We start from the raw sequence: 24,478 nt of genomic DNA, 5'->3' as shown, positions 1-24,478 counted from the left end.
AGAACAAGTTTAATGTTAATTGATGTTAATTGTTCTTTGACAGGGTTAGTGGCCTGGGCAGGGGACGCGGTAGACATGATATGTCTTGATTTTTAGTAAGGGTTTTGGCACAGACCCACATGACATTCTTATAAGGAAACTAGGGCAACAGTAATTTCATCTATTCCTCATTAGGTGGGTGCATAACTGGTTGAAAAATCATATTCAGTGAGTAGTTATCAATGGTTCGCTGTCAGACTGGGAGGCTGTATCTAGTGGGGTCCCACGTGGTTCATTCTTGGATCCGGTACTATTCAATATTGTCATTAATGACTTAGATAATGGAGTGGGTAATATGCTTATAAAATTTGTGGATGACACCAAAGCGGGGGGGAGGGGGATTTGCAAGAATTTTGGAGGACAGGATTAGATTTCAAAAGGACTTTGACAAATTGGAGAATTGGTCAGAATTCAACAACATGACATTCAATAGAGATACATGCAAAGTACTTCACTTGGGACGATAAAAGCAAATGCACAACTACAAAGCGGGGAGTAAGTGGCGAGGTGATAATACTGCTGAAAAGGAGCTGGGGGCTGTAATAGATCGCACCAAGGTAGTCATCAGTGTGATGCAGTTGCAAAAAAGACTATTACTCTGGGGTGTATAAGGAGTGTTATATGTAAGACTTGGGAGGTAATTGTCCTGCTCTGCTCGGCACTGGTGAGGCCTCAGCTGGAGTATTGTGTCCAGTTCTGGGGGCCACACTTTAGGAAAGATGTGGACAAATTGAGGAGAGTCCAGAGGACAGCAACAAAAATGATTTAGAAACCTGACTTTTAGGAAAGATTAAAAAATTGTTTTTTCTTAAGAAAAGAAATGTTATCAGGGTCCCCCTCAGTCTGTCTTCAAATATGTGAAGGGCTGTTACAAAGAGGACTGTGATCAATTGTTCTCCATGTCCACTGTAGGTAGAACAAGAAATAATAAAGTTAATCTGCAGCAAGGGAAAAACTTTCTAATTCTAAGGGCAGTTAAGCTCTGCAACAGGCTTCCAAGGGAGGTTGTGGAATCCCTGTCACTGGAGGGTTTTAAGAAAAAGTGGGACAAACATCTGTCAGGGATGGTCTAGGTTTACTTGGTCCTGTCGCAGCGTTTGGGGGCTGGAGTTGATGACTTATTGAGGTCTCTTCCAGCCCTGTAGTTCTATTATTCTAACCCTTAAATGTAGACAGATGGCAGTTCAGCGGTGACTTATATGTGTCCTTCATTTTAGGCATGGTGGGTGTTCTCATGGAAGACAAGAAGACTATTTGCAATGTGTAAAGTTAAGCACGTGCATAAGTCTTTGCAGAATCAGAGCCTTAATCACTATATAGGAGAGGGGGAAAATACATTTTTGTTCCAGTGTAACTCTATTGTTACTGCTGTTTAGACCCTACACTTTGTAGCTATAACCTGATAACCCTTTTGGACGCTCAAAGCAAAAGTGAAATTTACAATTTTTAAAAAAGGAGCTCCAGCTTTCCCAACCCTCTGTATTTAGTTACCGTACATCGAATAGAATCTCTGTTTATGATCTTGTCTAATGTTCCATTAGATGATGGCCCACTTACATATGGGCATTAGGCCATGATCTTGTGGTCAGATCCAGGCAGGCAGACACCACTGTCAGCTTGGGGTCTGAAACCAGTACACACTCAGAGATTTGCCCATGTAGATCCATTTATGGGATCATGGTCTTAGTTTACAGCTTATTGTTCAGATTCACTAGCACTTGGTCATTGTGGGGGCCGCATTCTGGCATACTGAAAATCGTGCATCCCCTCTTTTTAGTGACTCGTTCATTCTGTACTTGTTGGCTTTTTAAAAAAAAAATAGCAAAAGCGATCTCTTCCTTGAGCTGGACTGTAATTTAAAGGCTGAGTTTTCCTTTCATTCATACGGGTTAACACCAGTAGAGGGCACCACTGTAACTGGAGAGAGAATTTTGGTCCTACAGGGCTATGAAATGTATTTCCTTTCCTTTGAAAGGTAGAATCCAATAGCAGCTCTTCCTAGTCAGGATGGATTGTATCCTGCTTCCCTCCAGCACCTTCCAAAGGGCATACCTCCTCTGTATCTAGGTGCAGTAACTTGGATCGGTTTCTTGTGCAGGTGGATTCGTGTATTGAAGCCTTCGGCACCAACAAGCAGAAGCGAGCCCTGAACTCTCGAAGGATGCACCAAGTTGGCAGTGAGACTTTAAATGTGGCTGTGACAAAAGCAGCAGAAAACATCATAGAGACAAAAGGTGTCGCTGGTAAGTAACAAGAGTGATGCAGAAGAGCAGCAGCAAGCCTCCCTGTTGGGTTTTTGGAGACTTGCTAATTCATTGTGTCTGTTCCCTCCTCTAATGTATTCAGAGGATTCACGCACCTCAAGGACTAGGGGAGGGAGAGGCGGATTTGCCTGGAGCGTTAAATGAAGCAGAGTGGTGAGCTCTCTAGTAGTGGCATTGGAGAAATTTGAGCAGCCACAAACTAACAAATTACCATTCTGGGAGAGAGTCGTGCAGCCCTCCCTGCTACAAGCTCGCTGAAATCGAATCTTCTAGTTCTGATCACACTGCTTATAAATTGGTGAATTGTACATTCTTTTCCTTGGCCATCTCAACTTTCTGGTAGCAGAGGGTCCTGGAAAGTTATTCTCCCCATCAGTTCTGTGAGCTGTTCGCGTAGAACATTAGTCTACAGAACCTGTCACACCTTATCCTTTAAAGAATTATTCCACATCAGGCCGGCACAAAGGACCAGCTGACCCCAAAGCTTTAAAACCGACAAGCTAAGTCACCCTGTTGGGTCTGGGCTTCGGATCAGACAAGCAGCAGAAGCGAAGGCTGCTCTTGCTTCAGTTCCACAGTATTGTGTCACCATGTTATTTCATGCTCCAGATGGGGTTTTGCAAGTCCCCAGAGTTGCGAGCAATGAAGTGATGACAGTGGCATAAAACTGTGGAGAACCACAATAGTGAATTAGGCTCTTTATTAATAGTAGTAATATTTCAGTATTGCATGGAGATTGGGGCCCCACTGTTCTAGGCGGTGTACAAACGGACAATAAAAAGACAGTCCCCATCCCTCTGTCACTTGGAGGTTTTTTAAGAACAGGTTACATAGACACCTGTCAGATGGTCTGGTATATTTAATCCTGCCTCAGTGTGGGGCATGGAGAAGGTGACCTCCTGAGGTCTCTTCCAGGCCTCCATTTCTATGATCCCCAAAAGCTCCCAATAGGAGAATGCACTATGTTCTGCACACACACGACTGTTCTGCGTACCGTAGCTAACTCTACTTGGAGTGGGGAAAACAATAGAAATTTGCAGAATCATTGTCATGAGTTTGATTTATTAGTCATTTCAAAAGCTTCCAGTATCCCCCCCGCATACCATACCGCATTTGGAGCTTTAAAATTCTAGCCAGAAGAGTTCTCGGTTTTTAACCAAGAATTCCCTTGGCATAGACTGACAGTAAACACAAGCGTTCGCTTTGTGGCTCCATTCACGTTCACATTGGCTCAAGCACTCTCTCATCTCCTGCTTGCTTTGAAAGCTTTAGTCAGTGACGCCGCTCAGGATGATTTGCAAGATGTCTCCCTCTTCCTACCTCCCTGCCAGGAAGATGCTGACAGACCAGAGAATGTCTACAGGTTTGAGGACCGTATCCTTTATGGGGCAAAGCACTGCTTTACCCAGCTGAAAATACGGAATTAAAGGAAAGGTTCAGACTCGGGTGAGCAGTAGAGTTGTGTGTCATTTGAGAGGAGTAATTTCTGTTCATGAACAAAATGCTGGGGACAGAGGATTTGAGAGTGTGCCTTAGGGCTTTGGGCCTATAAATCACATATCTGGCCTTTTGAGCGGCTTCTCCCAGAGGAGATGATTTTGTGCGTTCCCCTGTGCGAATGTGAAGTAGATGTCAACCGTAAGTGTTATGGGGGGTATTATGGGGAGCAAAAGGTAGAATTTGGACTGTTGACCCAAGTACCAGGAGAGATGCTTCATCATGGAATCAAAACCTACAGGGACATTAATCCCGGCTGGCTTCCAGTCCCTGTGATTGTTGTGCCTGCCTACAGTACATCTCCCCGTGCAGCGTTAGTCGGATATACTGTTCTTCGCTGCTCTCAATTATTAGTGGTGGTTGTTGCTGTGAGCAGTCGCGCAATGGATGAAATGAGCCCTTGGTGTAATGTAAATCTACATGACTTGCCTACTGTACAGGGCTGTTGTGACCCATAATGGTCGTTAAGGGCTTCTAGAGCCTCAACTGAAAGAGCAAAGTGTTCTTTATTATTTCTTAAAACCTCTCTAGTCCTCTCCCCTGCCGAATATGAAGCGCTGCAGACTCCAGCTGCAGCTTTTGTTAGCATTACTCCTGAGGAGATCCTTAAGAAGACAGAAGAGAAGAGGTAAGGATGCTCTAGGCTTATTGATGGGGCAAATAGAGTGGTCAGTTCCTTGTAATGAAATGAGTTGAAAAAACGAGTAGCTTCTAGCATGAAGGAAAACACCTGTAGAACTTAGTTGACCCGTAGGAAGATGTATATCCCTAGTGGAATTTCAAGACAGATTTCATTAGAATTATTCTGTTGTTTCATCAGATGGACCAGTAGCCCCAGGAATTAGCAGATGGATAAGCTCAGTGCTGTTTCAAAACCTTGTTAGCCAACTGGCACCAGATCACGAGATGGAAGAATTAGATATTTAATATTCATGGAGGATAGGTCCATCAGTGTCTATTGTCCAAGATAGTCAGGGATGCAACCCCATGCTCTGGGTATCCCTAAGCCTCTGATTGCCAGAAGCAGGACTGAAAGACAGAGGACGAATCACTCGATAAATTATCCTGCTCTGTTCACGCCCTCTGAAGCATCTGGCACTGGCCGCTATCAGCCAACAGGATTCTGAGCTAGATGCCCATTCTTATGTTCTTATGACCATTTTCTACTGTGGCTGGTAGGTTTATCTTTGTTCCAAAAAGGCTCATTTCTTTCTTAAAATAACATGTTCCGTGATGTAATAACAGTAATACTGACTTCAAAGTTGTGGTTCCAACGCTGGATAAGATGAGCCCCTTCTTTGTTTTGTTCTCTTTATCACAAGGTGGGATATAACCTGAACTGATCTGTGAACTCTGCCCCAGTGGGAGGAGCTGAAATCTAGGAAGCAGGCCAAGGGATGACTCGGGGCATGCATCTGTGTGTGCAGAGTTTATAACAGTGAGAGCTGGGGTGTCTAGGAAACCGCCAGAAGCCAAAGGCAGAGTCTCTGCCTGCTTGCGTAGGTGCAGCCAGGAGAGCTACTGTTTGGGGGAATGGGAATAAGAGAAGTGTAAGGAACTGGCTGGCAAACAGAAAGAGATGAGGTTGGATAGGTAAACGTGAAAAGTGCTGGGGGCCAGAGGAGGGAGCTGGGTGGGAAATCCCAGGGTTTGAAGACTAGCATGGATATTAAAACGAACAGGAAGCAAATGGTGATTCTGAGCATGGGGGCAGATGGCCCCATTCTGGGCACTAAAAACAACGAGGAGGCCTTGTGGCACCTTAGAGACTAACACATTTATTTGGGCATAAGCTTTCGTGGGCTAGAACCCACTTCATGAGATGCATGGAGTGGAAAATACAGTAGGCAGAATATATATACACAGAGAACATGAAAAGATGAGAGTTGCCTATCAAGCGGGGGGTCAGTTCTAACGAGACAATTCAATTAAAGCAGAAGTGGGCTATTATCAACAGGAGGAAAAATCACTTTTGTAGTGGTAATCAGGGTGGCCCATTTCAAACAGTTGACAAGAAGGTGTAAGTAACAGTAGAGGGAAATTAGCATGGGGTATATACTATCATGTGCCAGCAATGCCCCTCTGCCATGTACATTGGCCAAACTGGACAGTCTCTACGTAAAAGAATAAATGGACACAAATCAGACATCAGAAATGGTAACATACAGAAGCCAGTAGGAGAACACTTCAATCTCCCTGGACATTCAATAACAGATTTAAAAGTAGCCATCCTTCAACATAAAAACTTCAAAAACAGACTCCAGCGAGAAACTGCAGAACTGGAATTAATTTGCAAACTGGACACCATCAAATTAGGCCTGAATAAAGACTGGGAGTGGCTGGGTCACTACAAAAACTAAAAACGAATTTCCCCCATGTTAATTTCCCCCTACTGTTACTCACACCTTCTTGTCAACTGTTTGAAATGAGCCACCCTGATTACCACTACAAAAGTGCTTTTTTCCTCCTGTTGATAATGGCTCACTTCCATTTTAATTAAATTGTCTCGTTAGACCTGACCCCTCACTTGATAGGCAACTCCCATCTTTTCATGTGCTGTGTATATATATTCTGCCTACTGTATTTTCCACTCCATGCATCCGATGAAGTGGGTTTTAGCCCACGAAAGCTTATGCCCAAATAAATTTGTTAGTCTCTAAGGTGCCACAAGGACTCCTCGTTGTTTTTGCTGATACAGACTAACACAGCTGCCCCTCTGAAACCTGTCGTCATTCTGGGCACTGTTCTAGACAAGCTGCTGAACAGGAAACACGTTGAAGTTTGGAGAGTCGAGGCTAGGGGGAACCATAAAGAGGAGATGAAAGGCCCGAGCAGCTGCGTAGACCGCGGATGAATGCAGACTGTTGTGCCCGGGTGAGGTTTGAGGTTAGAGTAGACAGGCTCACAGGTTGGACAGCTATTGTCCGCCATATTAGTACACTGAAGGATCATCTGCATTCCTTTTCAGAGCAATATCTTCCCTAGGTGGAAGTGTCCTTCTCGGGACTCTCTCTGTCTGCTCAGAGAATACTACTCCTGCCTTTCATCATTAAACATTAGTGCATTTAAAGGTTCTGGGTAGAGCACGATAGGTTAGTGAATGCTCTGACACATGAGGCCAGATCCTCTGCTGGCGTAAATTGGCTTTGCCATATCAAAGTTAGTGGAGCTCTGTGAATTTAAACTAGCTGCAGAATTGGCCTTATTTGTGTATTCCTTACACTCGGGCATCCCCTGTCCTAGTGTGCTGTATCCAAAACCCCATTTCTTTATGCCCTGTGCCCTCTTCTTCCTTTTAGCCATTGCTCCTTCGTTCTAGAAGAACTGAAGTCCATGCCGCTAAGTGAGGACAGAGCGGACCATAAGGCGCGGTGTCTGTGGTTTCTGGATGCCCTCATCAAGTTCAGTTTCCAGAAAGTGATTAAGAAGAAACGTAAGTTAATAGCAGGAGTATCTCTCTGCCCTACTTACCTTTCAGCTGTGAACTGGGGTTTGTATTGTAACTAATGGAGTCTTAAATCCAGAAAAAGAAAAAAAAATTCCACCAAGATGACAGTTGAGCGCTAACAGACCGTTTGATCCCCAGGTACACTTTTGGGCCACGGTTAAAATTTTGAAAGCAGTCTAAGGCAGTCAGGCACACATTCAGTGTCCAAAGCCCTTTGGAATGCTATGAAAATCTCAACCTAAAAATACTGATGAAAAATGAACCCCCTCTTTTTCCCTACGAAGCCTGATACTGAATCTGGAAGGGGAAGGGTGGGGGGAAGGGGACGGGACAAGCTTGAAAGCAAGTAGTGAAACGTGTTGTGCAGTTAATGCCTCAACAGTGAACAGAGTGCAGAACAAATCAACATGTTCGTGTCACAAACGATCTTCCATTAAGAAAATGCCATTTCTACTTCTAATCAGTAAAATGTACATTTTCTTGAAGTTATAGAAACCCCAATAATTCAAGATTGTAAACTTGCCATTTTAATTCATCAGTGACTTTGCCATTTTAAATCAGGGTATTGTGAAGACCAGAGTAACTCCTGTCAGAAATGCTCCAACTGAATATTTTTCCATCAGAAAATGCCGGTTCATCAAAAGTGAAACAGTTTTGCGGAAACGTGTCTGTTTCAATGAAATTTGGGGGGGAGGATTGGAACAAGATTCCAATAAGTTCCAATTTATTTTTCAAAACATTTTGATTTCCACATAATGTGACATTTTAAAAGGTAAGAATTCGGAATGATTTTTTTTTCGATTTTATCCAAACTAAAAGTTTCAACCTGAAACAATTTTTATTGGAAATTTGTTGTAGGAAATTTTGAATTTTTTTGTTTGATTTTGTTTCTGGACAGAAACCATTTAGAAATCGTGAATTTCCCACCAAGCAAAAAATCCAATACTCAGCCGGCTCTAATAATGAGTTATTGCAGCTTTCTGCTATCATACAATTTTCCCATCCTCGGCATGTTGAGTAGATCACTGGGAAGTCCATTGGGGCGTGGCCATTGAACCAAATAGTCTTTCATATGTTGCTTTTTCTCATGCTGTTATCAAGAAGGTCTTTGCAGTTTTTTTGTTTGTTTTTGTTTTTAACTGATAAACACAGTAAATGAAAACGCTGTTTTTCCTTCTAGGAACAAAGTGATTTCTTTCTTCAACTCTAGCATTTCTGAGTTGTTACATGAAATAACACATGGCAGCCTCTATCAAAGCCCTTTGGGACAGGGACCATCCTTTGGTTCTGTTTTGTACAGCGCCTGCCTAGCTCAGTAGAGTAATCCTGGTCCTTGAGCAGGCCTTCAGGCCGATATGGTAATGCAAATTATCAAAAATCATGTGGAAATATGAAGATTCCAGCAGCTGGAGATTTAAGAAAAACACCAAATATCATGAGACACTTGATGAGAGTTTGCAGAACTGGGGGTATCCCTTATTTACAAGTTTATCCAGCCTTATTTTATTTGTACGTTCAGTCTCCAGCCAACTTCAGCTCCATTGCTCCCAACTAACAAGCTCTTTTGAACTCTGCATCCCAAACCAGCTTTTAAAGGTGCAGTAATGACCGTTCTTCAAAGCTCCACACAAAACATTTAGGTGTAGATTTTCAAAGGGGATTTGGATGCATAATTCCCATTGTCTTCTGCGGAAATTGTGCTTCTCGATCCGCTGGGCAGGTTTGAAAATCTCAGCTTTAGACTTTCTATAGAAAAAACTTTCTTTAAACATCCACCTGTCGTATTGGGAACCCAGACATTCTGATGCATGGGAGTCCAAACGTCAAAGTGGTGTGAAATAAAAGTGAAACTCACCATTCTAAGACCCAATCTACACTCAAAAGTTAGGTCGACCCAGCTACGTCGCTCAGGGGTGTGAAAAAACCCACACTCCTGCGTGATGTAGTTTAGCTGACCTAACCCCTAGTGTAGACAGCGAGAGGTTGATGGAAGAATTCTTCCATCGATGTAGCTACCGCCTCTCGGAGGGGTGGATTAACGATACCGATGGGAGAACCCTGCTTGTAAGCACAGGTAATGTCTACACTGAAGCGCTACAGCGGCCCAGCTGCAGGAACATTTCAAGTGTAAACAACCCCGAAGTGGTGAAAAGGAAATTCAAGATTTTTGAAAAACTATTTAAATTTTAATAACCTTCTGGTAATGGAAACACAGATAAGGAAGGAATTGTATCGTATTAATACTTAATGTAATTTAATTTATTAATAATAATAATACAAAAAATAGTGCCTAGGAGTCCTCATTATGGACCAGAACTGCGCTGTGCGAGGCTCTGTACAAACAAAGAACAAAACGACAGTCCATAGATGGTACAGAAGCTTGTCCTACATTCTAGGGGTATAATTTTCAAAAACTTCTAAGTCCCATTTTCAAAAGTGACAGGCCATTAGGAGCCTAAGTCTGATTGAAGTCAGTGGGATTTAGGCTTGTAAGCACCTAAGTCTCTTTTGAAAATGGGGTTTAGGATTGTAAATCATTTAGACACTGTTTGAAAATCTTACCCTAGAAGCTCTAAGTAGTTTGTCAACGTACTGATTTATGTATTTTTAAGTTGTTCCCTTAAAGATGTCAGAGAAGCAGTATAAAACCAGCACAGTGTTATAATAGTTCTTAAGTGTTAATTTCAATGAAACCCCATTATGTTCAGAATGTGTGTGTTTATCATTTCATTGCAAAAAGTTTTTTTTTTCTAGATGCAATGGGCCCCGACTGTCCACACGTCATTAACAGCAAACTCATGAAAAACTTCACGGCCCTGACATACAACAATGGCAGGTAGCGAATAGTTTGTTTTGTTTGAAATTGATGTTCGTGACACAGGAAAGTTCAGATCAAGGGATCATAACTGTGCCTACGTTATCAGGAAATCCTTTCAACTGCCATATAAAGAAATCTAAATTATTGGCATCTTCCCTGCTTAAGGCCTGTAGATTTCGATACAGAGATTTTTCTGTGGAGAAAATGGAAGGGGCTGTCACCATGCTGAGCAATCATCTGTACTTCAGGAGGTGAGAGTGTGGAGACTCTGGCTCTCATTCTCCTCTGCCTTATGCCAGTGTAAACCAGGAGTGGCTCTGCTGAAGTCAGTGGAGTCATAGAATCATAGAATAGAATCATAGAATCTCAGGGTTGGAAGGGACCTCAGGAGGTCATCTAGTCCAACCTGCTCAAAGCAGGACCAACCCCAACTAAATCATCCCAGCCAGGGCTTTGTCAAGCCGGGCCTTAAAAACCTCTAGGGAAGGAGATTCCACCACCTCCCTAGGTAACCCATTCCAGTGCTTCACCACCCTCCTAGTGAAAGTTTTTCCTAATATCCAACCTGAACCTCCCCCACTGTAACTTGAGACCATTACTCCCTGTTCTGTCATCTTGGTACCACTGAGAACAGTCTAGATCCATCCTCTTTGGAATCCCCTTTCAGGTAGTTGAAAGCAGCTATCAAATCCCCCCTCATTCTTCTCTTCTGCAGACTAAACAATCCCAGTTCCCTCAGCCTCTCCTCATAACTCATGTGCTCCAGCCCCCTAATCATTTTTGTTGCCCTCCGCTGGACTCTTTCCAATTTTTCCACATCCTCCTTGTAGTGTGGGGCCCAAAACTGGACACAGTACTCCAGATAAGACCTCACCAATGTCGAATAGAGGGGAATGATCACGTCCCTCGATCTGCTGGCAATGCCCCTACTTATACAGCCCAAAATGCCGTTTGCCTTCTTGGCAACAAGGGCACACTGTTGACTCATATCCAGCTTCTCGTCCACTGTAACCCCTAGGTCCTTTTCTGCAGAACTGCTTCCTAGCCATTCGGTCCCTAGTCTGTAACAGTGAATGGGATTCTTCCGTCCTAAGTGCACGACTCTGCACTTGTCCTTGTTGAACCTCATCAGATTTCTTTTGGCCCAATCCTCTGATTTGTCTAGGTCCCTCTGTATCCTATCCCTACCCTCCAGCGTATCTACCACTCCTCCCACTTTAGAGTCACACCAGTATGAGAGGAGACTCTGACCCGATGGCTTGTATTTTAAAATCAGGTATTTTATTTAACATAGTACAAAGGCCAGGGGTAAAATGCTCACAGGCATCTGAGTGACTTTGGAACCCAGTCCCATTTTTAAGAGATCATGCTACTTAGGAGCTCAAGTGCTATTGAAACTCACTGGGGGATAGGGCTCCCAGGTCACTGGGGCACTACTGAACATGCTACCCCTGTCTACACACACAGTTGCACCAGTTTAACTAAAGTTGTGATTTGAAACTGAGGTAATAAGCCAATGCAGCTTTGCACTCAGAAGCTCTTCAGTCAGTTTAAATCTTGCTTATGTCAGATTTCAGGGGGAAGCTAAACCGATGAAACCAGTTTGAAACCAATTTACATCTTATACTGGTATAGCAGTGTTGGTTATAGGTGTGACTTTTATTTTTTTTTTTATTTTTTAACTGACATAGCTATGCCGGAACTAGCCCTAGTCTGGATGCAGTTATACTGGCATCAGAGCCTCGCCAGCGTAGCGTCTCTCTCGTGGGGAACCAGTGTTAGCTAAGATGGCAGAAGCTCTTTTATGCAGATATGAGCTGCGTCTACACTCGGAGGGTTTGCTGGTATAACGATGCCAGGGTAGCTATGCCAGCAGAACTTTTCCAGTGTAGACTAGGCCTAGGTGTGCCCGTATAGGGGCCTGTGTCTTTAACTAACCCCATTTAATGAAGTGTGTGTGCGTACGTACGTATACGTACGTACAAGACCCACAGCTTCCCGGGGCCTTCTCTTTCTGAAGCATTTTACAGACATCCACGAATGAAACCTGCCAGCAGCCCTGCGACCTTAATGCACCGTCACGGCTGCCTTGGCAGGGCAGCCTCTCTGCTCCACTCCAGCAGCACAGTGGAAGGAAAGACTTGCTATGTCTCGTTGGCTGGGGAGTTGTGCAGCCCCTGTGCACCCTCTCGCAGCCTCCTCCCCCATTCCCAACCCCGGGGAGCATCTCAGGCTGGCAGGAGGACTAGCCAGACGGTGATGCTCCTCTCCAGTCTCCTTGGTCCTCTGAGCACGATGTTGCAGAGCAGAGAAGCTAGCCCAATAAGTGGAGGTGTAGTGAATTGTGCAGGGTCAGCAGCTGTAAAGCTAGGAATAGAACCCAGGAGTTCTGGCTTGTGCCCTAGAGGGGGCTAGCCAGGAGAAGACACCTATGAGTGGAAAGCAGGTGAGCACACACTGTACCATTCTAAGGTACTGCCAGGGAGCTCCAGCTGCCATTGTACCTCCCAGGCCAGGACCCTGTGGAGCCACCGTAGTGCAGGCTGGTTCCAGAACACTAAACTAAAGCACGTTTAGGACTTCACCTCTTCCCCATGGTACATGCCTGTGTCGGGGTTCCCAAAGCCCCCCGCTGGGCCTGCCTCTGACCAATCTCTCCAGTTTGCAGCATTAAAAGAAAAGTTCTGGACACTGGTCAGAGCTGTGGCACTGGCTTTTGCTCTTCTTGGGCACTGGATTCTTTGCCTGCTGGCCACGGATCAGCCTTTCAGCAGTTTAGTGACTGCCAGCAGGAGGCGCCAGAATACACACATTTAGAAATGCAGAGATTTGAGTCAGGAAAGGCTGTCCAAAGGACATGGACACACGGAAAGTAATTAAAATAAGCATCTGCCAGGGGGGGTGGTCAGCTGTGGAGCTGTTTTAGTTAAATAACATTTCCAAGAAGCTGCTTGTGGTTTTATTGAATTTTGTTGGCTTCCACCTAGGTGGCTGCGTGCAGAAGGGCCAAACTTGTTTGCTTTACAGGCATTGTCTCTTCACACTTCATGTTATCGGCGTTACTATGAAGTGGCCAGGAGGTTTTGAACATAAATGTGCCAGTCAGCATGAAAAACAATCCTCTAAACCCATCTGCCCTGAGAGCTGTGTTGATTTATAACTAGAGCTGGGTGAAATCTTTCAGATCACTAGATTATTTGATGAAAATTGCAGTTTTGGTCGACCCAAAACTAGTCACAGATTTGACACACAGTTTTTCAGTCGTTCACAAAAGGGCTGGTAGTGGAAATAGTGCTGCTGTTGTCACCAGTATTCCCCATCCCTTTTACTAGGAATATAATCCCAGGTCTTGCCGTCGGATGTAGGCAGACACAATCCCAAAGGGTTATACTTTGGCTCTGTTAAAAAGTGTCACATTTTGTCTCTTTCCCCTACCCTCCAGAATCCAGAATTTAATCTCTGCTTCGATGAAGGCTAAAATTACAGCCTACGTCATAGCCTTAGCCCTGCACATTAACAACTTCCAAACAGACCTGACTGTGCTCCAGAGGGACATGAAACTCCGCGAGAACAGGTGAGTGACGGTCCTGTTCATTGTAGGAACACCAAGCGCTCAGTCATTTTAAAAAACTTGGGGTGTCGGGGGAGGAAGGCAGCACTGGGGGGGTTTGTTCAGTTCCTCAGTTGAGCCGTTGGATGTTTGATCCAGATGCTGCCCTGAGGACCATGCAGGCTCCCCCCGTTCTTGTCAGTGGGGCGCACCCAGGCAGTGCTCTGTGCAGGGTTGGGGTGTAATGGGGTAATTTTTAAAATAACGAATAATACTGAGCTCTTATCGAACACTTTTCATCAGTAGATCTCAAAGCACTTTACAGAGGAGATTGGCATCATTGTCCCCTTTTACAGATGGGGAAACTGAGGCACGGAGGGAAAGTGACTTGCCCAAGGTCACTCAGCAAGCCAGTGACAGAGCCAGTAGAACTCTGAGTCCCAGTCCACTGAGTGACACTGCCTCTGCGTTTTCCAGTCTATTCTCTTCCTTCTCACGACAAGAGGGAAGCAGAGTTCTGACTCCCTGCTGGGTCCATGATCCGTGTTTAATTGCTAGGAGGCCACAGTCTCTGTCATAAAGGTTGGAACTCGGGTTTTTAAACAAAACCAGTCGTGAGCACATGCCCCGTTGGCACAGCCAGTAATCCAGTCCCCCCGAAATGCCTTGCCTGGGCCCGGTGCAGCGGAGACGTGTTTTCCTGAAATTTGGGGAGGGTCATTGCACCCGCATCAGGAGATGAGGGTTTGGCTAATTGGAACTACCAAGGATAACTGTGGTGATTTGGAGGGGGCAGGATCGGGTCCTTAATGAAGAACACTTGCTCTGGTATCTTCATTGGGAAGTTACTTCCTAGCGCTTCATTTTCCATGGGACAAGAAATATGTCTGTGCCATATATACTGAGTATTAAGTGTAAAGTGTGCCTTTATCAATACGTCTCAATCAGGGCCTGATCCAGAGTCCATAAAATTCAGAGGGCTCTTTCCACTGCCTTCAAAGGGGTGTGATTCAGGCCATTGGAGAATACCATTATGATCAATTCTCCATTTAATCTAATGGACTCGCTAGGGGAATCCTTGACCTCCAGGCGGGGGAGACTGGCTGTTAGCACAGAGAGCAGCTGCATAATACCATCTGGAATTGAAATGTATTGGCCTCCGGTCAGCAATTTGAGTTCAACCATGCTTGGCTTGCTGCACCTCGGTGGGAGAAATAGCAACTCCAAGGACGTGCTTTGTAGCTTGACCTGGTTCGTCAGGATGACCCTTCCTGCCAAGATCTCTAAAGATGCTATTGCAGGGTATGAAAAATCCATCTCGAGATCTGTGTCCTGCAGAATTAACAACTCCAACAAGAAATCAATTATTCCCCATAACAAAATCCTGTAGAAAATAATGAAATGATTCTCGACTAGAACGGTTAAATTCCAACGGCAAATGGAAGTGATCCGATCTATTAGTTGCCTGACTTTTCACAGGGTGACTCCATTGTACATGTGGCAGGGGAGGCTATTGCTGATTCCAGTAATTTTGCTGTTTGGAACTGATGTGGAATAATGGTTTTAATGGCAGTGTTTGAAGCCAATTAGACCCCATTTTTAAAGATGAAGTAAATGGCTTTTGGAAAGGTCACGCTGCCTTTTGTGAGCCGCATTAGGCACGAAAGATTGACTTGTACAGCTGTCTTTTTGGGGGATCCTAAAAAAATGAGCACAGAGAAGTCTGAAAAGCAAAAGTCGGAGTGAGACTCAGACGGGAAAAAAGCCACTTCTTTAATCTCCTGGCAAATGGCATTGTTCATTGAAACACAGACGCAAAGCTTGCGTTGGGGATCAATCAGAATACAGTGACTCCTCACTTAACGTTGTAGTTATGTTCCTGAACAATGTAACTAAGTGAAATGATCTTAAACTAATCCAATTTTCCCATAAGATTTAAAGTAAATGCGGGGGATGAGGTTCCAAGGTAATTTTTGGGGGGCAGACAAAAGGCATTATATACTGTACAGTACTGTACTGTGGTTGGGAAGTGCCCCTGGCTTACCCCACACAGACACAGCCTGCTGCAGGCAAGGATGCTAGGAAGCACCTTCGCAGCAGCAGTGGCAGCTTCCCCGGAGAAGAACAGGCGCCGACTTTGCCGGGGGATGCTCCAGGCCCGCCTCTTCCCGTCCCCTCTCCACTTGAGGCCCGCCTCTTCCTACCCCCACTCCACCTCCTCCCCCTCCCTCCCAGCGCTTCCCCCGCCGCCAAACAGCTGTTTGGCGGCGGGGAAGCGCTGGGAGGGACAGGGAGGCGGCGGAGAAGAGGAACTTGTGCAATGCTCTCTTGTAAAGTCGCTGCTCTTCCACAGAATCTTACAAGCAGTGGACAGAGCAGGCAGCCAAACGACATTATAAGGGAGCATTGCACAACTTTAAACGAGCATGTTTCCTAATGGAGCAGCGATGTAACTTTGAAACAACATTAAGCGGGAGGACATTAAGTGAGGAGTTACTGTACACTCTAAAGTGAGAGTCTAGGACTTTTGCTGTAACAGGCAGCATTGTTAATCACATTCAGATGCTCCATGTGCCATGGGAAGGATGAGAAATTGCTGTGATCGTTATATTCAGGACTGATTTAGTTCTCTGAGTAAGGATTTTGCATCCCTGATTAAAAAGTTCTACGTGTTCTCCTTGCTGACGTGTTACTGCTTTAATTCTATTCTGAGGTCTCTTAGAGCCCATCAACGCTGCGCCCTAGACTGCCAAATGAGTTTGCAGTTGAGCACCACAGGACATTCTCTCTCTTTCCTCCAGGGCTGAGTGTCTGGAAATCAGCTGGGCTCTCCTGCAGGGCAGCATGCAGTGCTATCAATAAATAAATACCTGAGCGGTGACCCTGTTACAAAATGTAGATTGCTTTTACTTCATCTCTCCCCTGCCTGGCATGGACTGAATAACTTTCACACACTTGGGATAATGAGCCACTAAATAAAGCAACAGGCTATTTTCAAAGCTGGGCTGGCCAAGCCCAATGGCTTTCCAGCCTGCCCACAAAGTCCTGTTGCAGTAACTTGGCTCCTGATCAGAATCACCCCTGCTGTTTCCACGGGGGGCTTTTCTAGAACTGGATCTGCCATCATACAAGGAGATGCATCTTGCCAAGTCACTGCTCCAGAGAACAGCCACAGAGCCAAGTTACTGCTTGCTTCTGAGGTGAAAGCCTAATTGCTCTGATCCAGCGGGATGCCTTGTGCTACTGCGTGTCTGGGATTTGACACTGGAATGTATTCACTGATATGGGTGTTTTTTATTTTTTGTCAGAATACTGGAGATCGCTAAAGCCATGAGGCTGAAAATCTCCAAAAGGAAGGGGACTTCAGGACTCACGGACGATGAAGACCACAAGTTGGCCACCCTCTCTCTGCCCTTACCTGTGTACAAGCCAGCCGGGAGCCAGCGGAAGCGCAGGAAGATGAAATAAAGGACTACTGTGCATATCTCACGGCGGAGAACACTCTGCAAGAACAAAGCTGACACCAGTTTCCTGATCCCACTTCGAAATCTGAGCTCCTAGAAGGGCTGTTTTGCCAGACAGTGGCACTTACCCCCTTGGACCTGGACAAGGCTGATCATAATAATGGGTTTGGGCTGAAGTTCATCTCTGTAATCAGTCCTTTTTTGAAAATAAACCAAAACCCTCTCCTTCTTTCTACACAGCTACACCCATGCTTTTAGGGGATACGGGGTGGCTAGGAGGGAGGAGAGGCCATGCAGACCTCACAAACTTCCGTTAGTCCTGGATCAGTTGTGGCCCCATCAAGTCTGTGAAAGAAGGCAGGCAGGGGAATGAATGCTCTGTGGCCAACCCAGTCTGCTGAACAAATGTGGTTTGTGGCTGTGCATCCTAAAAGAGGAGTCCCGACTTTCTAACCTGATCAGCTCCTCTTCCTCTCTTGCTGTCTGTGCCTCTGGGAGAGTATTGTAATTCATATTAAAAGGATGTTCTCACCCTCTAACTAGTCAGATGAAGGAATGAGAACTCCTCCTACCCTTGATTCCTACCCTTACTTGCTTTGTGACCTTCAGCAACAGCGTTAGCTGGTGTTATTTCAGTTGTTTTTGGCTGGAGCATCTCGTTATTAACCTGCACGTGCCTCTGGCTTTCTGAACTTCATCAATTTCCCATCGTTGCTAAATGTGATGAGAGGGAATCAGTGGAAGTTCAGCATTTTTCTAGTTAAGTATAGAGCTGATTTCATTCTTCTACACCAAAGCACCCAGCAAAAACATTACAGCTTTTCTCCATCCTATTTTCCCACTGTCAAATTTTCAGCTTTGCCGAGAATAGACAATAGAGGACACCAGACAAAAAGAGAACGGAGCATGTACATGGCAAGATGTCCTGCCGGCCCGTTGGTTATCATCATACCTACCCCAGTCACCCAACCAGACCGTTGTAGTGCTGTTTGCTCTGCTGAAATCTTTTAAGCATAATAGTAGAACGCAGGCCGTCATTCAGTCCTCACTGGAAGTGGAGGCTCCAGCTATGCTGTTGAAATGTGGAGGGAGGAGAGGAAGAGGGAAGCTGAGCAGGGAGCAAATCAAAACAAAAGTTATACATATTCATTTCTTCCCATGGCCCTGCTGTACCTCCTGGTACCCAGCCTGTGCCCTGTTTCCATCCCATAAGCTAAAATCACAATGTAACAGCCCAGAGCAGGAGAAGCTGGCTTATTGACTCCTGGCCATCGGCAGGAACGAGGCACCATTTCCCCCTGGAGCCTGTTTAATTGCTGGCACACGGTATTCTAAAGTAAGAAGAATTGGATTAGTCTTTTTCTGGATGCTTAGCCTGTGCTGTTAGTGCTCTCTCCTGTCCAAGGCTGGTCCAGGCATACAGCAGAATGCAGATGGATGAATAGCTGGTTTGTAGGTACTAATCCTATTTTTAGGAACAGATTTCCTGCAGGGAGGTGAGGGGAAAGCTAGAACCACAACGCAATCCTCAGCTAGAATAGAAGATGCAGGAGCACAGAAAAAAAAACCGTTTCCAGGGTTTTCTGCCCCCGTGTGCTTATTCAGGTGGCCACAGCCAGGCTCCCAAATCCATATGCAGGTACCTACATGAATGACCCGATTTAGCAAACAGCATGTTGGGAATCATTAAGAAAGGGATGGATAATAAGACAGAAAATACACCTCTACCCCGATATAACGCGACCCGATGTAACATGAATTCGGCTATAACGCGGTAAAGCAGTGCTCCGGGGGGGGGGCTGCACACTCCGGCAGCTCAAAGCAAGTTCGATATAACGTGGTTTCACCTAACACAGTAAGATTTTTTGGCTCCCAAGGACAGCGTTATAGTGGGGTAGAGGTGTATCGTATTGCCTCCATATAAATCCATGGTACACGCACATCTTGACTACTGCATACAGGTGTGGTCACCCCATCTCAAAAGATATATTGGAATTGGAAAAGGTTTAGAAAAGGGCAACAAAAATTATTAGGGGTATAGAACGGCTTCTGTATGAGGAGAGATTAATAAAACTGGAACTTTTCAGCTTGGAAAAGAGACAACTAAGGGAGGATACGATAGAGGTCAGTGGAGACAGTAAATAAGGATTAAATACTCCTTGTAACACAAGAACCAGGGGGTCACCAAAGAACTTACTTAATAGGCAGCAGGTTTAAAACAAACAAGGAAGTATTTTTTCACACAACGCACAGTCAACCTGTGAAACTCCTTGCCAGAGGATGTTGTGAAGGCCAAGACCAGTGGTGGGCAACCTGAGGGGTGCATGTAGCCCATCAGCGAACCATGGCCACTGGGAGCTGCCGGGGGTGGGGGGGAAAGGGGAGCATGCCTGCAGACTGTAAACATCAGCAAAATGTCTCGCGCCTGCAATTGGATTACCCTGATGGGCCGTATGCGGGCCGCAGGTTGCCCACCACTGGCCAAGACCATAACAGGGTTCAAAAAAGAACTAGATAAGTTCATGGAGGATAGGTCCATGAATGGCTATTAGCCAGGATGGGCAGGGATGGTGTCCCTAGCCTCTGTTTGCCAGAAGCTGGGAATGGGCGACAGGGGATGGATCACTTGATGATTCCCTGTTCTGTTCATTCCCTCTGGGGCACCTGGCATTGGCCACTGTTGGAAGACAGGATACTGGGCTAGATGGACCTTTGGTCTGACCCAGTAGGGCTGTTCTTATGTTCAGAAGCGCAGAGCCCCCAGCAGCTCCTATTCAGTTCAATGGGGAACTCATTAAGGACCTGATTCGAAGCCCATTGGAGTCAAAGGAAAGACTCCCATTAGTTTCCATGGATTGTAGACCCAGGCCTTAGGCATAACATGGACTTAGGCGCCTCGGTAATTATGGGGAGGCACTTATTTTGGAAAGTCTTAGCCCATTCTATTCAGCAAGGATGGGGGATCCTGGCAAAGGTTGCAGCTCATCTCCAAGAAGGAAAGCCAGTGTAAGCTGGAGGAAGCAGGAAGTGTTTAACAGCTAGAGTATATTCCTATTATTTTCTGTTGTGCATTCACTTCAGGGAGTGACTCGGGCCTCTGAGGCTCCCACAGAAACTCTCTCAGGATCCAATGTAGCCTTTTGCGCACTCTGGTAAGTGCCGTGAGCAGTCAGTCAGTCATTAAAAGTGATAGAAAACGTACCCAACTTTCTGGGCAGAGGCTGCTAATTAATGCCACAGAGATTACAGATGGGCTGATCACGGCCGAGGTTTTGATTGAAGGACTGTAAATGTTACTGTGGAAAATCTAATTGGGAAAATTTGGAAGGGTTTTAGTCTAAAGATGGTGTGGTTAATTAGCCGCCCTTAACTACTCTACCTGGGGCGTGTTGTGATAATGAGACAGCGACACTTAAGAACAAAATAGGAGTTATTTGGAGCCCAGCACAAAATAACTGAAGTATCTCCCCCCTGGACTGTGTCAGCTTAGCCCAGTCAAGGGACATTCTACGCGTGTGACTCTCAATGCAGCCTCCAGGAGCAAAATTTGGCTGAAGAGCTGGGGTGGGACCCTGGGCTGGATCGTAGCCCCGTCAAAGAAGCTGGGAACTGGAAGGATTTCGGTTTCCTGTTCGTTATTGGTGTTGGCAGGGCAGCGGGGCCGAGGAGCCCCAGTCCGGGTGATCTGGGAAGGGCAGCATATCACAGAGCTATTACAGAGAATGGGCTTGGTGCCCACTTGTACTATGGCCCTGTTACGCTGTTCTGGTGCCAGCAGGGGGTCAGAAACAGGGCCCTGAGAACAGACCCTGCACAGGGGCCTTTCCGCCAGCATAAAGCTGGCTGTACACCAGCCCTACTCCCTGCTGCTGGCACCGAGAGTGAGCCAGGGCTGGGAAGGGGTCAGAGGGTCAGCGTTCACAGCTGCCTAGGGAAGCAGTGTGTAAGTTAGAGCAGCCCTGAAACTACTCTAAATGACACCAAGGGCCAGACAGGGCCCTGCACAGCCCCAGACTATGGGGCCACAAAGGTGGGGCTTAAAGCACATTTGTCCCTCTCCCCCTGCCCCTAGTGCAAGAGAATTGGGGTCAAGGCATGTATCTGTGTGTACTGCTAGAATACGTACTGTAGCACTTCTGTGCGACATGATGCCTACCGCCAGAGCAAACATGCCAAAATTTCACCTTGCAAAAGCACTCTGTAGGGTTGGGGGTTCGGTTTCTAGTGTGGGATTATCAGGAGCTACATCTTCAGAAGACCAAGCTTCACCACTGGTCTAATAATCTGGTCTCCCAAATGTGGCCGCTGCCATCTCCTGCCCATTACAGAGTCTGTTCACGTCCAGGCAAAAATAAATGTGTTCAGTTCGGCTGCTCAACGCTGACCCGTGTTTTGTTCCACCGGCTGACAGCCCCCTATGCAATCTGTCATTACTATGTTTCCCTGGTTATTTAGAACGTGGAAGTTATCTGTAAATTACAACGTGCCAGACCCACTTCTCAGCCTGCCCAAAGCAGCTGTTCTTTGCAAAATGCATTTCTCCACCAATTACCAACATTGCTATCGGAAATGTATTGCTGGATTTATACTGACTAAGGCTCTGAAAGCCCGCCTGGCTCCAGCGTCTAGTGCCCTAACACTCCAGCAATTTGTGCTGATTTAATTAAGCTCTTGACCTGCTTGGCACCGTGATTGACAGCAGCCTTTTTTCAGGTCCTTCTGACAACAGGTGTGCTTCACTCCTGAATGGCCCTGTTCACAGTGGGCTAGCACCACTAACCGAGTTACACATTGCCACCTGCCCAGGTACCCTATACAACCCCCCACCCCCATTATCCCAGTGGTTAAGGCCTCACCTTGCATGTGAGGCCTTAACCACCTGAGATGGCCTGCTCTGGCCTAGGTCAGTGTCCTAATCACTGAGCTCTCCACATATTCATTAGGCCAGAATGTAAGTGTTTACACAACGCTGCCCCACCGAAAAAACATCCCCTAGCCCAGTGGTCATGGCCCTCAGCTATGAGATGGGAGAGCCAAGGACAAGGCCTTTCTCCTCATCACTTGGCTAGTGGGGAAACAGAGGCAGCATTGCCCCCTCCCGCCCCCTTCTCAGTTTTTCTTGAAAAACAGCTGACCTGGCTGCAGGGAGGGTTCGTGGCTGGGAATCCTGAACTGAAGGGGGCACTCCCTCTGGCCCTTGGAGGGGCTGGGCTTAGGCCACACCCCTCTCCTCACTATTCCCGACTGGTTGGTTTAGGTGGCTTAATGTGCTGGATTCTGTGGATCTCATTCTCAAGTGCTTGGCTCTCCTTGGACCTTGTACCCGGCACCTGGAAGCCTCATTCGGGGTGTGGATTCCACCAGGCAGCAGGGCACCTAGACATAACCTGTTGCAACGCTGAGTCAGAGTCCCACCCTGGGATCTTAAGGCTCCTAAACACCTTTGAAAATCTGGCCCCATGATCTTGCGATGCCTGACTATCACAAGCACTGATCTGACTGGCTGATCGCTCTGGGGTGCTAATCCCATTGACACCAGTTGAGGATCTGGCCCCAAGTGTGAATTAAGCCTGAGAATTAAATAGGGTGTTAAAAATCAGAAAAGTTTTCAGAAGAGTCTGACTAAGTTATTACAGCTCAGAAAATCCCCTCGGAGCCTGATCTGTGTGAAATGAACTTTGCCACGCAGGTGCAGGCTGACGGGACCCTGCATGCAAGCACCTGATCTGAGGAAGTTAAGTATTAAATGATTCTGGTCAATCATTTCTCTACTTTCATATTATTGTTTAAAAGCAGCTCATGTGGCTCTCTTGAGTGCATGTACCTCTGTTTGTGGCATGTGGATGGGTATGGAGAACCTCTGTAGTCAGTAACACTGGTTATATTTGCCAAAGTGACTAATGATTTCAGGACACTGTTTTTGGGTGCTCAACCTGAGATGCCTTAATGGGATGTGATTTTCAAAGGACAAATGCTCAGCACTTTCTGAAAATCAGGTCCCTTTTAAGGCAGCTCAGGTCAGGCACCCAAAATCACAAGGCATGTTTAAACATTTGGGCCCTTATCCGCTTATGTCTGGAAAATTGAAGGACATAAATCCACACCGTGTAGAGGTCAAGCATCGGTCTCTTGGAAGGGGAGGTGGGAGGATGCCATATCTTATACTGACATGTGCCAACTTTTCATAAACTCAAGGTTGGATCTGTGGGAAGAACGTCTCCCTACAGAAGAAACTAACACAATAGGAACAGGGATCCTTTGTTCAATCTACAACTCTGAATAAGACACAATTATTTAGTTCTTAGCTCCAACACCTGGCAATTTGCTGACTAGTCTTATTTTAGCAAAACAAGATTATCTGTTTACCCCAGCTTTCTCTTAGCTGATCACTGTTTGGTCAAGAGACCAGAGGCCTAGCAAACTCTGGACTTTGGGTCTGAAAAAGAGCTGGCACAATCCATATACCAGGTTGTTATATAAAATGCACATGGATTTTAACCCTTCAGAAATGCCAGTGACAACCTGTAAATTCTAGCGTTTGCCTTATGTTTGCAAAATAAAACAGTTAAAAAAAAAACCCTTAAAATATAGCACTTTATTGTTGTCATATACAGTTTTTAATTACAAAAGTTTTCACAAAAAACAATTGTTTTTCTTAAAAAAAAAAAAAAAAAACCATAAGGGGCCAGATCCTCAGCTGGTGTAAACCAGCATCGCTCCTTTCACTTTAATGGAGTTAATGGCTCTTCAGTGGAGTCATGTCAATTTATACCAGCAAGGGGTCTGGACCAGGATGTGTGTCACAGACAATGTGACGTGGATAGAGAAGATTCAGCCTAGAACTTTCCTGAAAAGAAGAGAAAGATTAGGGTCCCCAGCTGGTATAAATCCACTGAAGTCAACGAGATTAACTGAGGCTCTGTCCCAAAGTGAGAAAGGCTGAAACGTGAAAGAGCAACACCCTCCTTTGCCCTGTAATTCCAACATCCTGCAGAAGGCAGAAAAAGCTTCAGCTTCCATTATTGCCAAACTGTACCAGCCCTAGATAGGTGCCTTGCTGGGCCTGGAGTCACAATGCTATACCTCAAAAGCACAGATGGGACAACTGTATATCAGGCAGGCGGGCCCTGTTTGCACACGGGATCAGGGGCAAAGAAGAGCCCTTTGCATATTTCTTACTCACCTCCAAGATTCAGCAGCAGCAAATGTTTTGGAGTTGTCCCAATTTCTCATGCTATAGTCACTAAGTGGTGCAGCACATTGTGACTTTCACACTTGCCTGCACAGCTGAACTCCCCAGTACCCAGTTCATCCTTGCAAAAGCACTGCGGGGTCTGTCTACAGCAGGACACTGACCCACTGCTTGAAAAGTTTCACTCCTGCCACTTAAAGAGTTCT

General features: G+C 45.8%; 1 protein-coding gene across 1 annotated transcript in view; it reads left to right on the top strand.

Annotated features, from left to right (window-relative positions):
* The window catches only part of POLR1E (RNA polymerase I subunit E), a 28,944-nt gene extending 11,631 nt beyond the window's left edge, over nt 1-17,313 (top strand). Inside the window, exons 6-12 of the mRNA XM_065406137.1 lie at nt 2,138-2,282; nt 3,570-3,677; nt 4,332-4,428; nt 7,100-7,233; nt 10,003-10,084; nt 13,509-13,640; nt 16,925-17,313. Coding sequence (XP_065262209.1) covers nt 2,138-2,282; nt 3,570-3,677; nt 4,332-4,428; nt 7,100-7,233; nt 10,003-10,084; nt 13,509-13,640; nt 16,925-17,084 — 858 coding nt within the window. The 3' untranslated portion in view covers nt 17,085-17,313. The remainder of the gene's footprint in view (nt 1-2,137; nt 2,283-3,569; nt 3,678-4,331; nt 4,429-7,099; nt 7,234-10,002; nt 10,085-13,508; nt 13,641-16,924) is intronic.
* Nucleotides 17,314-24,478: the final 7,165 nt, after the last annotated feature.

The sequence above is a fragment of the Emys orbicularis genome, chromosome 6, assembly GCF_028017835.1.
Source record: "Emys orbicularis isolate rEmyOrb1 chromosome 6, rEmyOrb1.hap1, whole genome shotgun sequence".
NCBI classification, from domain to species: Eukaryota; Metazoa; Chordata; order Testudines; family Emydidae; genus Emys; species Emys orbicularis.
The sequence above is the reverse complement of the archived record's forward strand: the minus strand, read 5'-3'. Positions and strand labels throughout refer to the sequence as shown.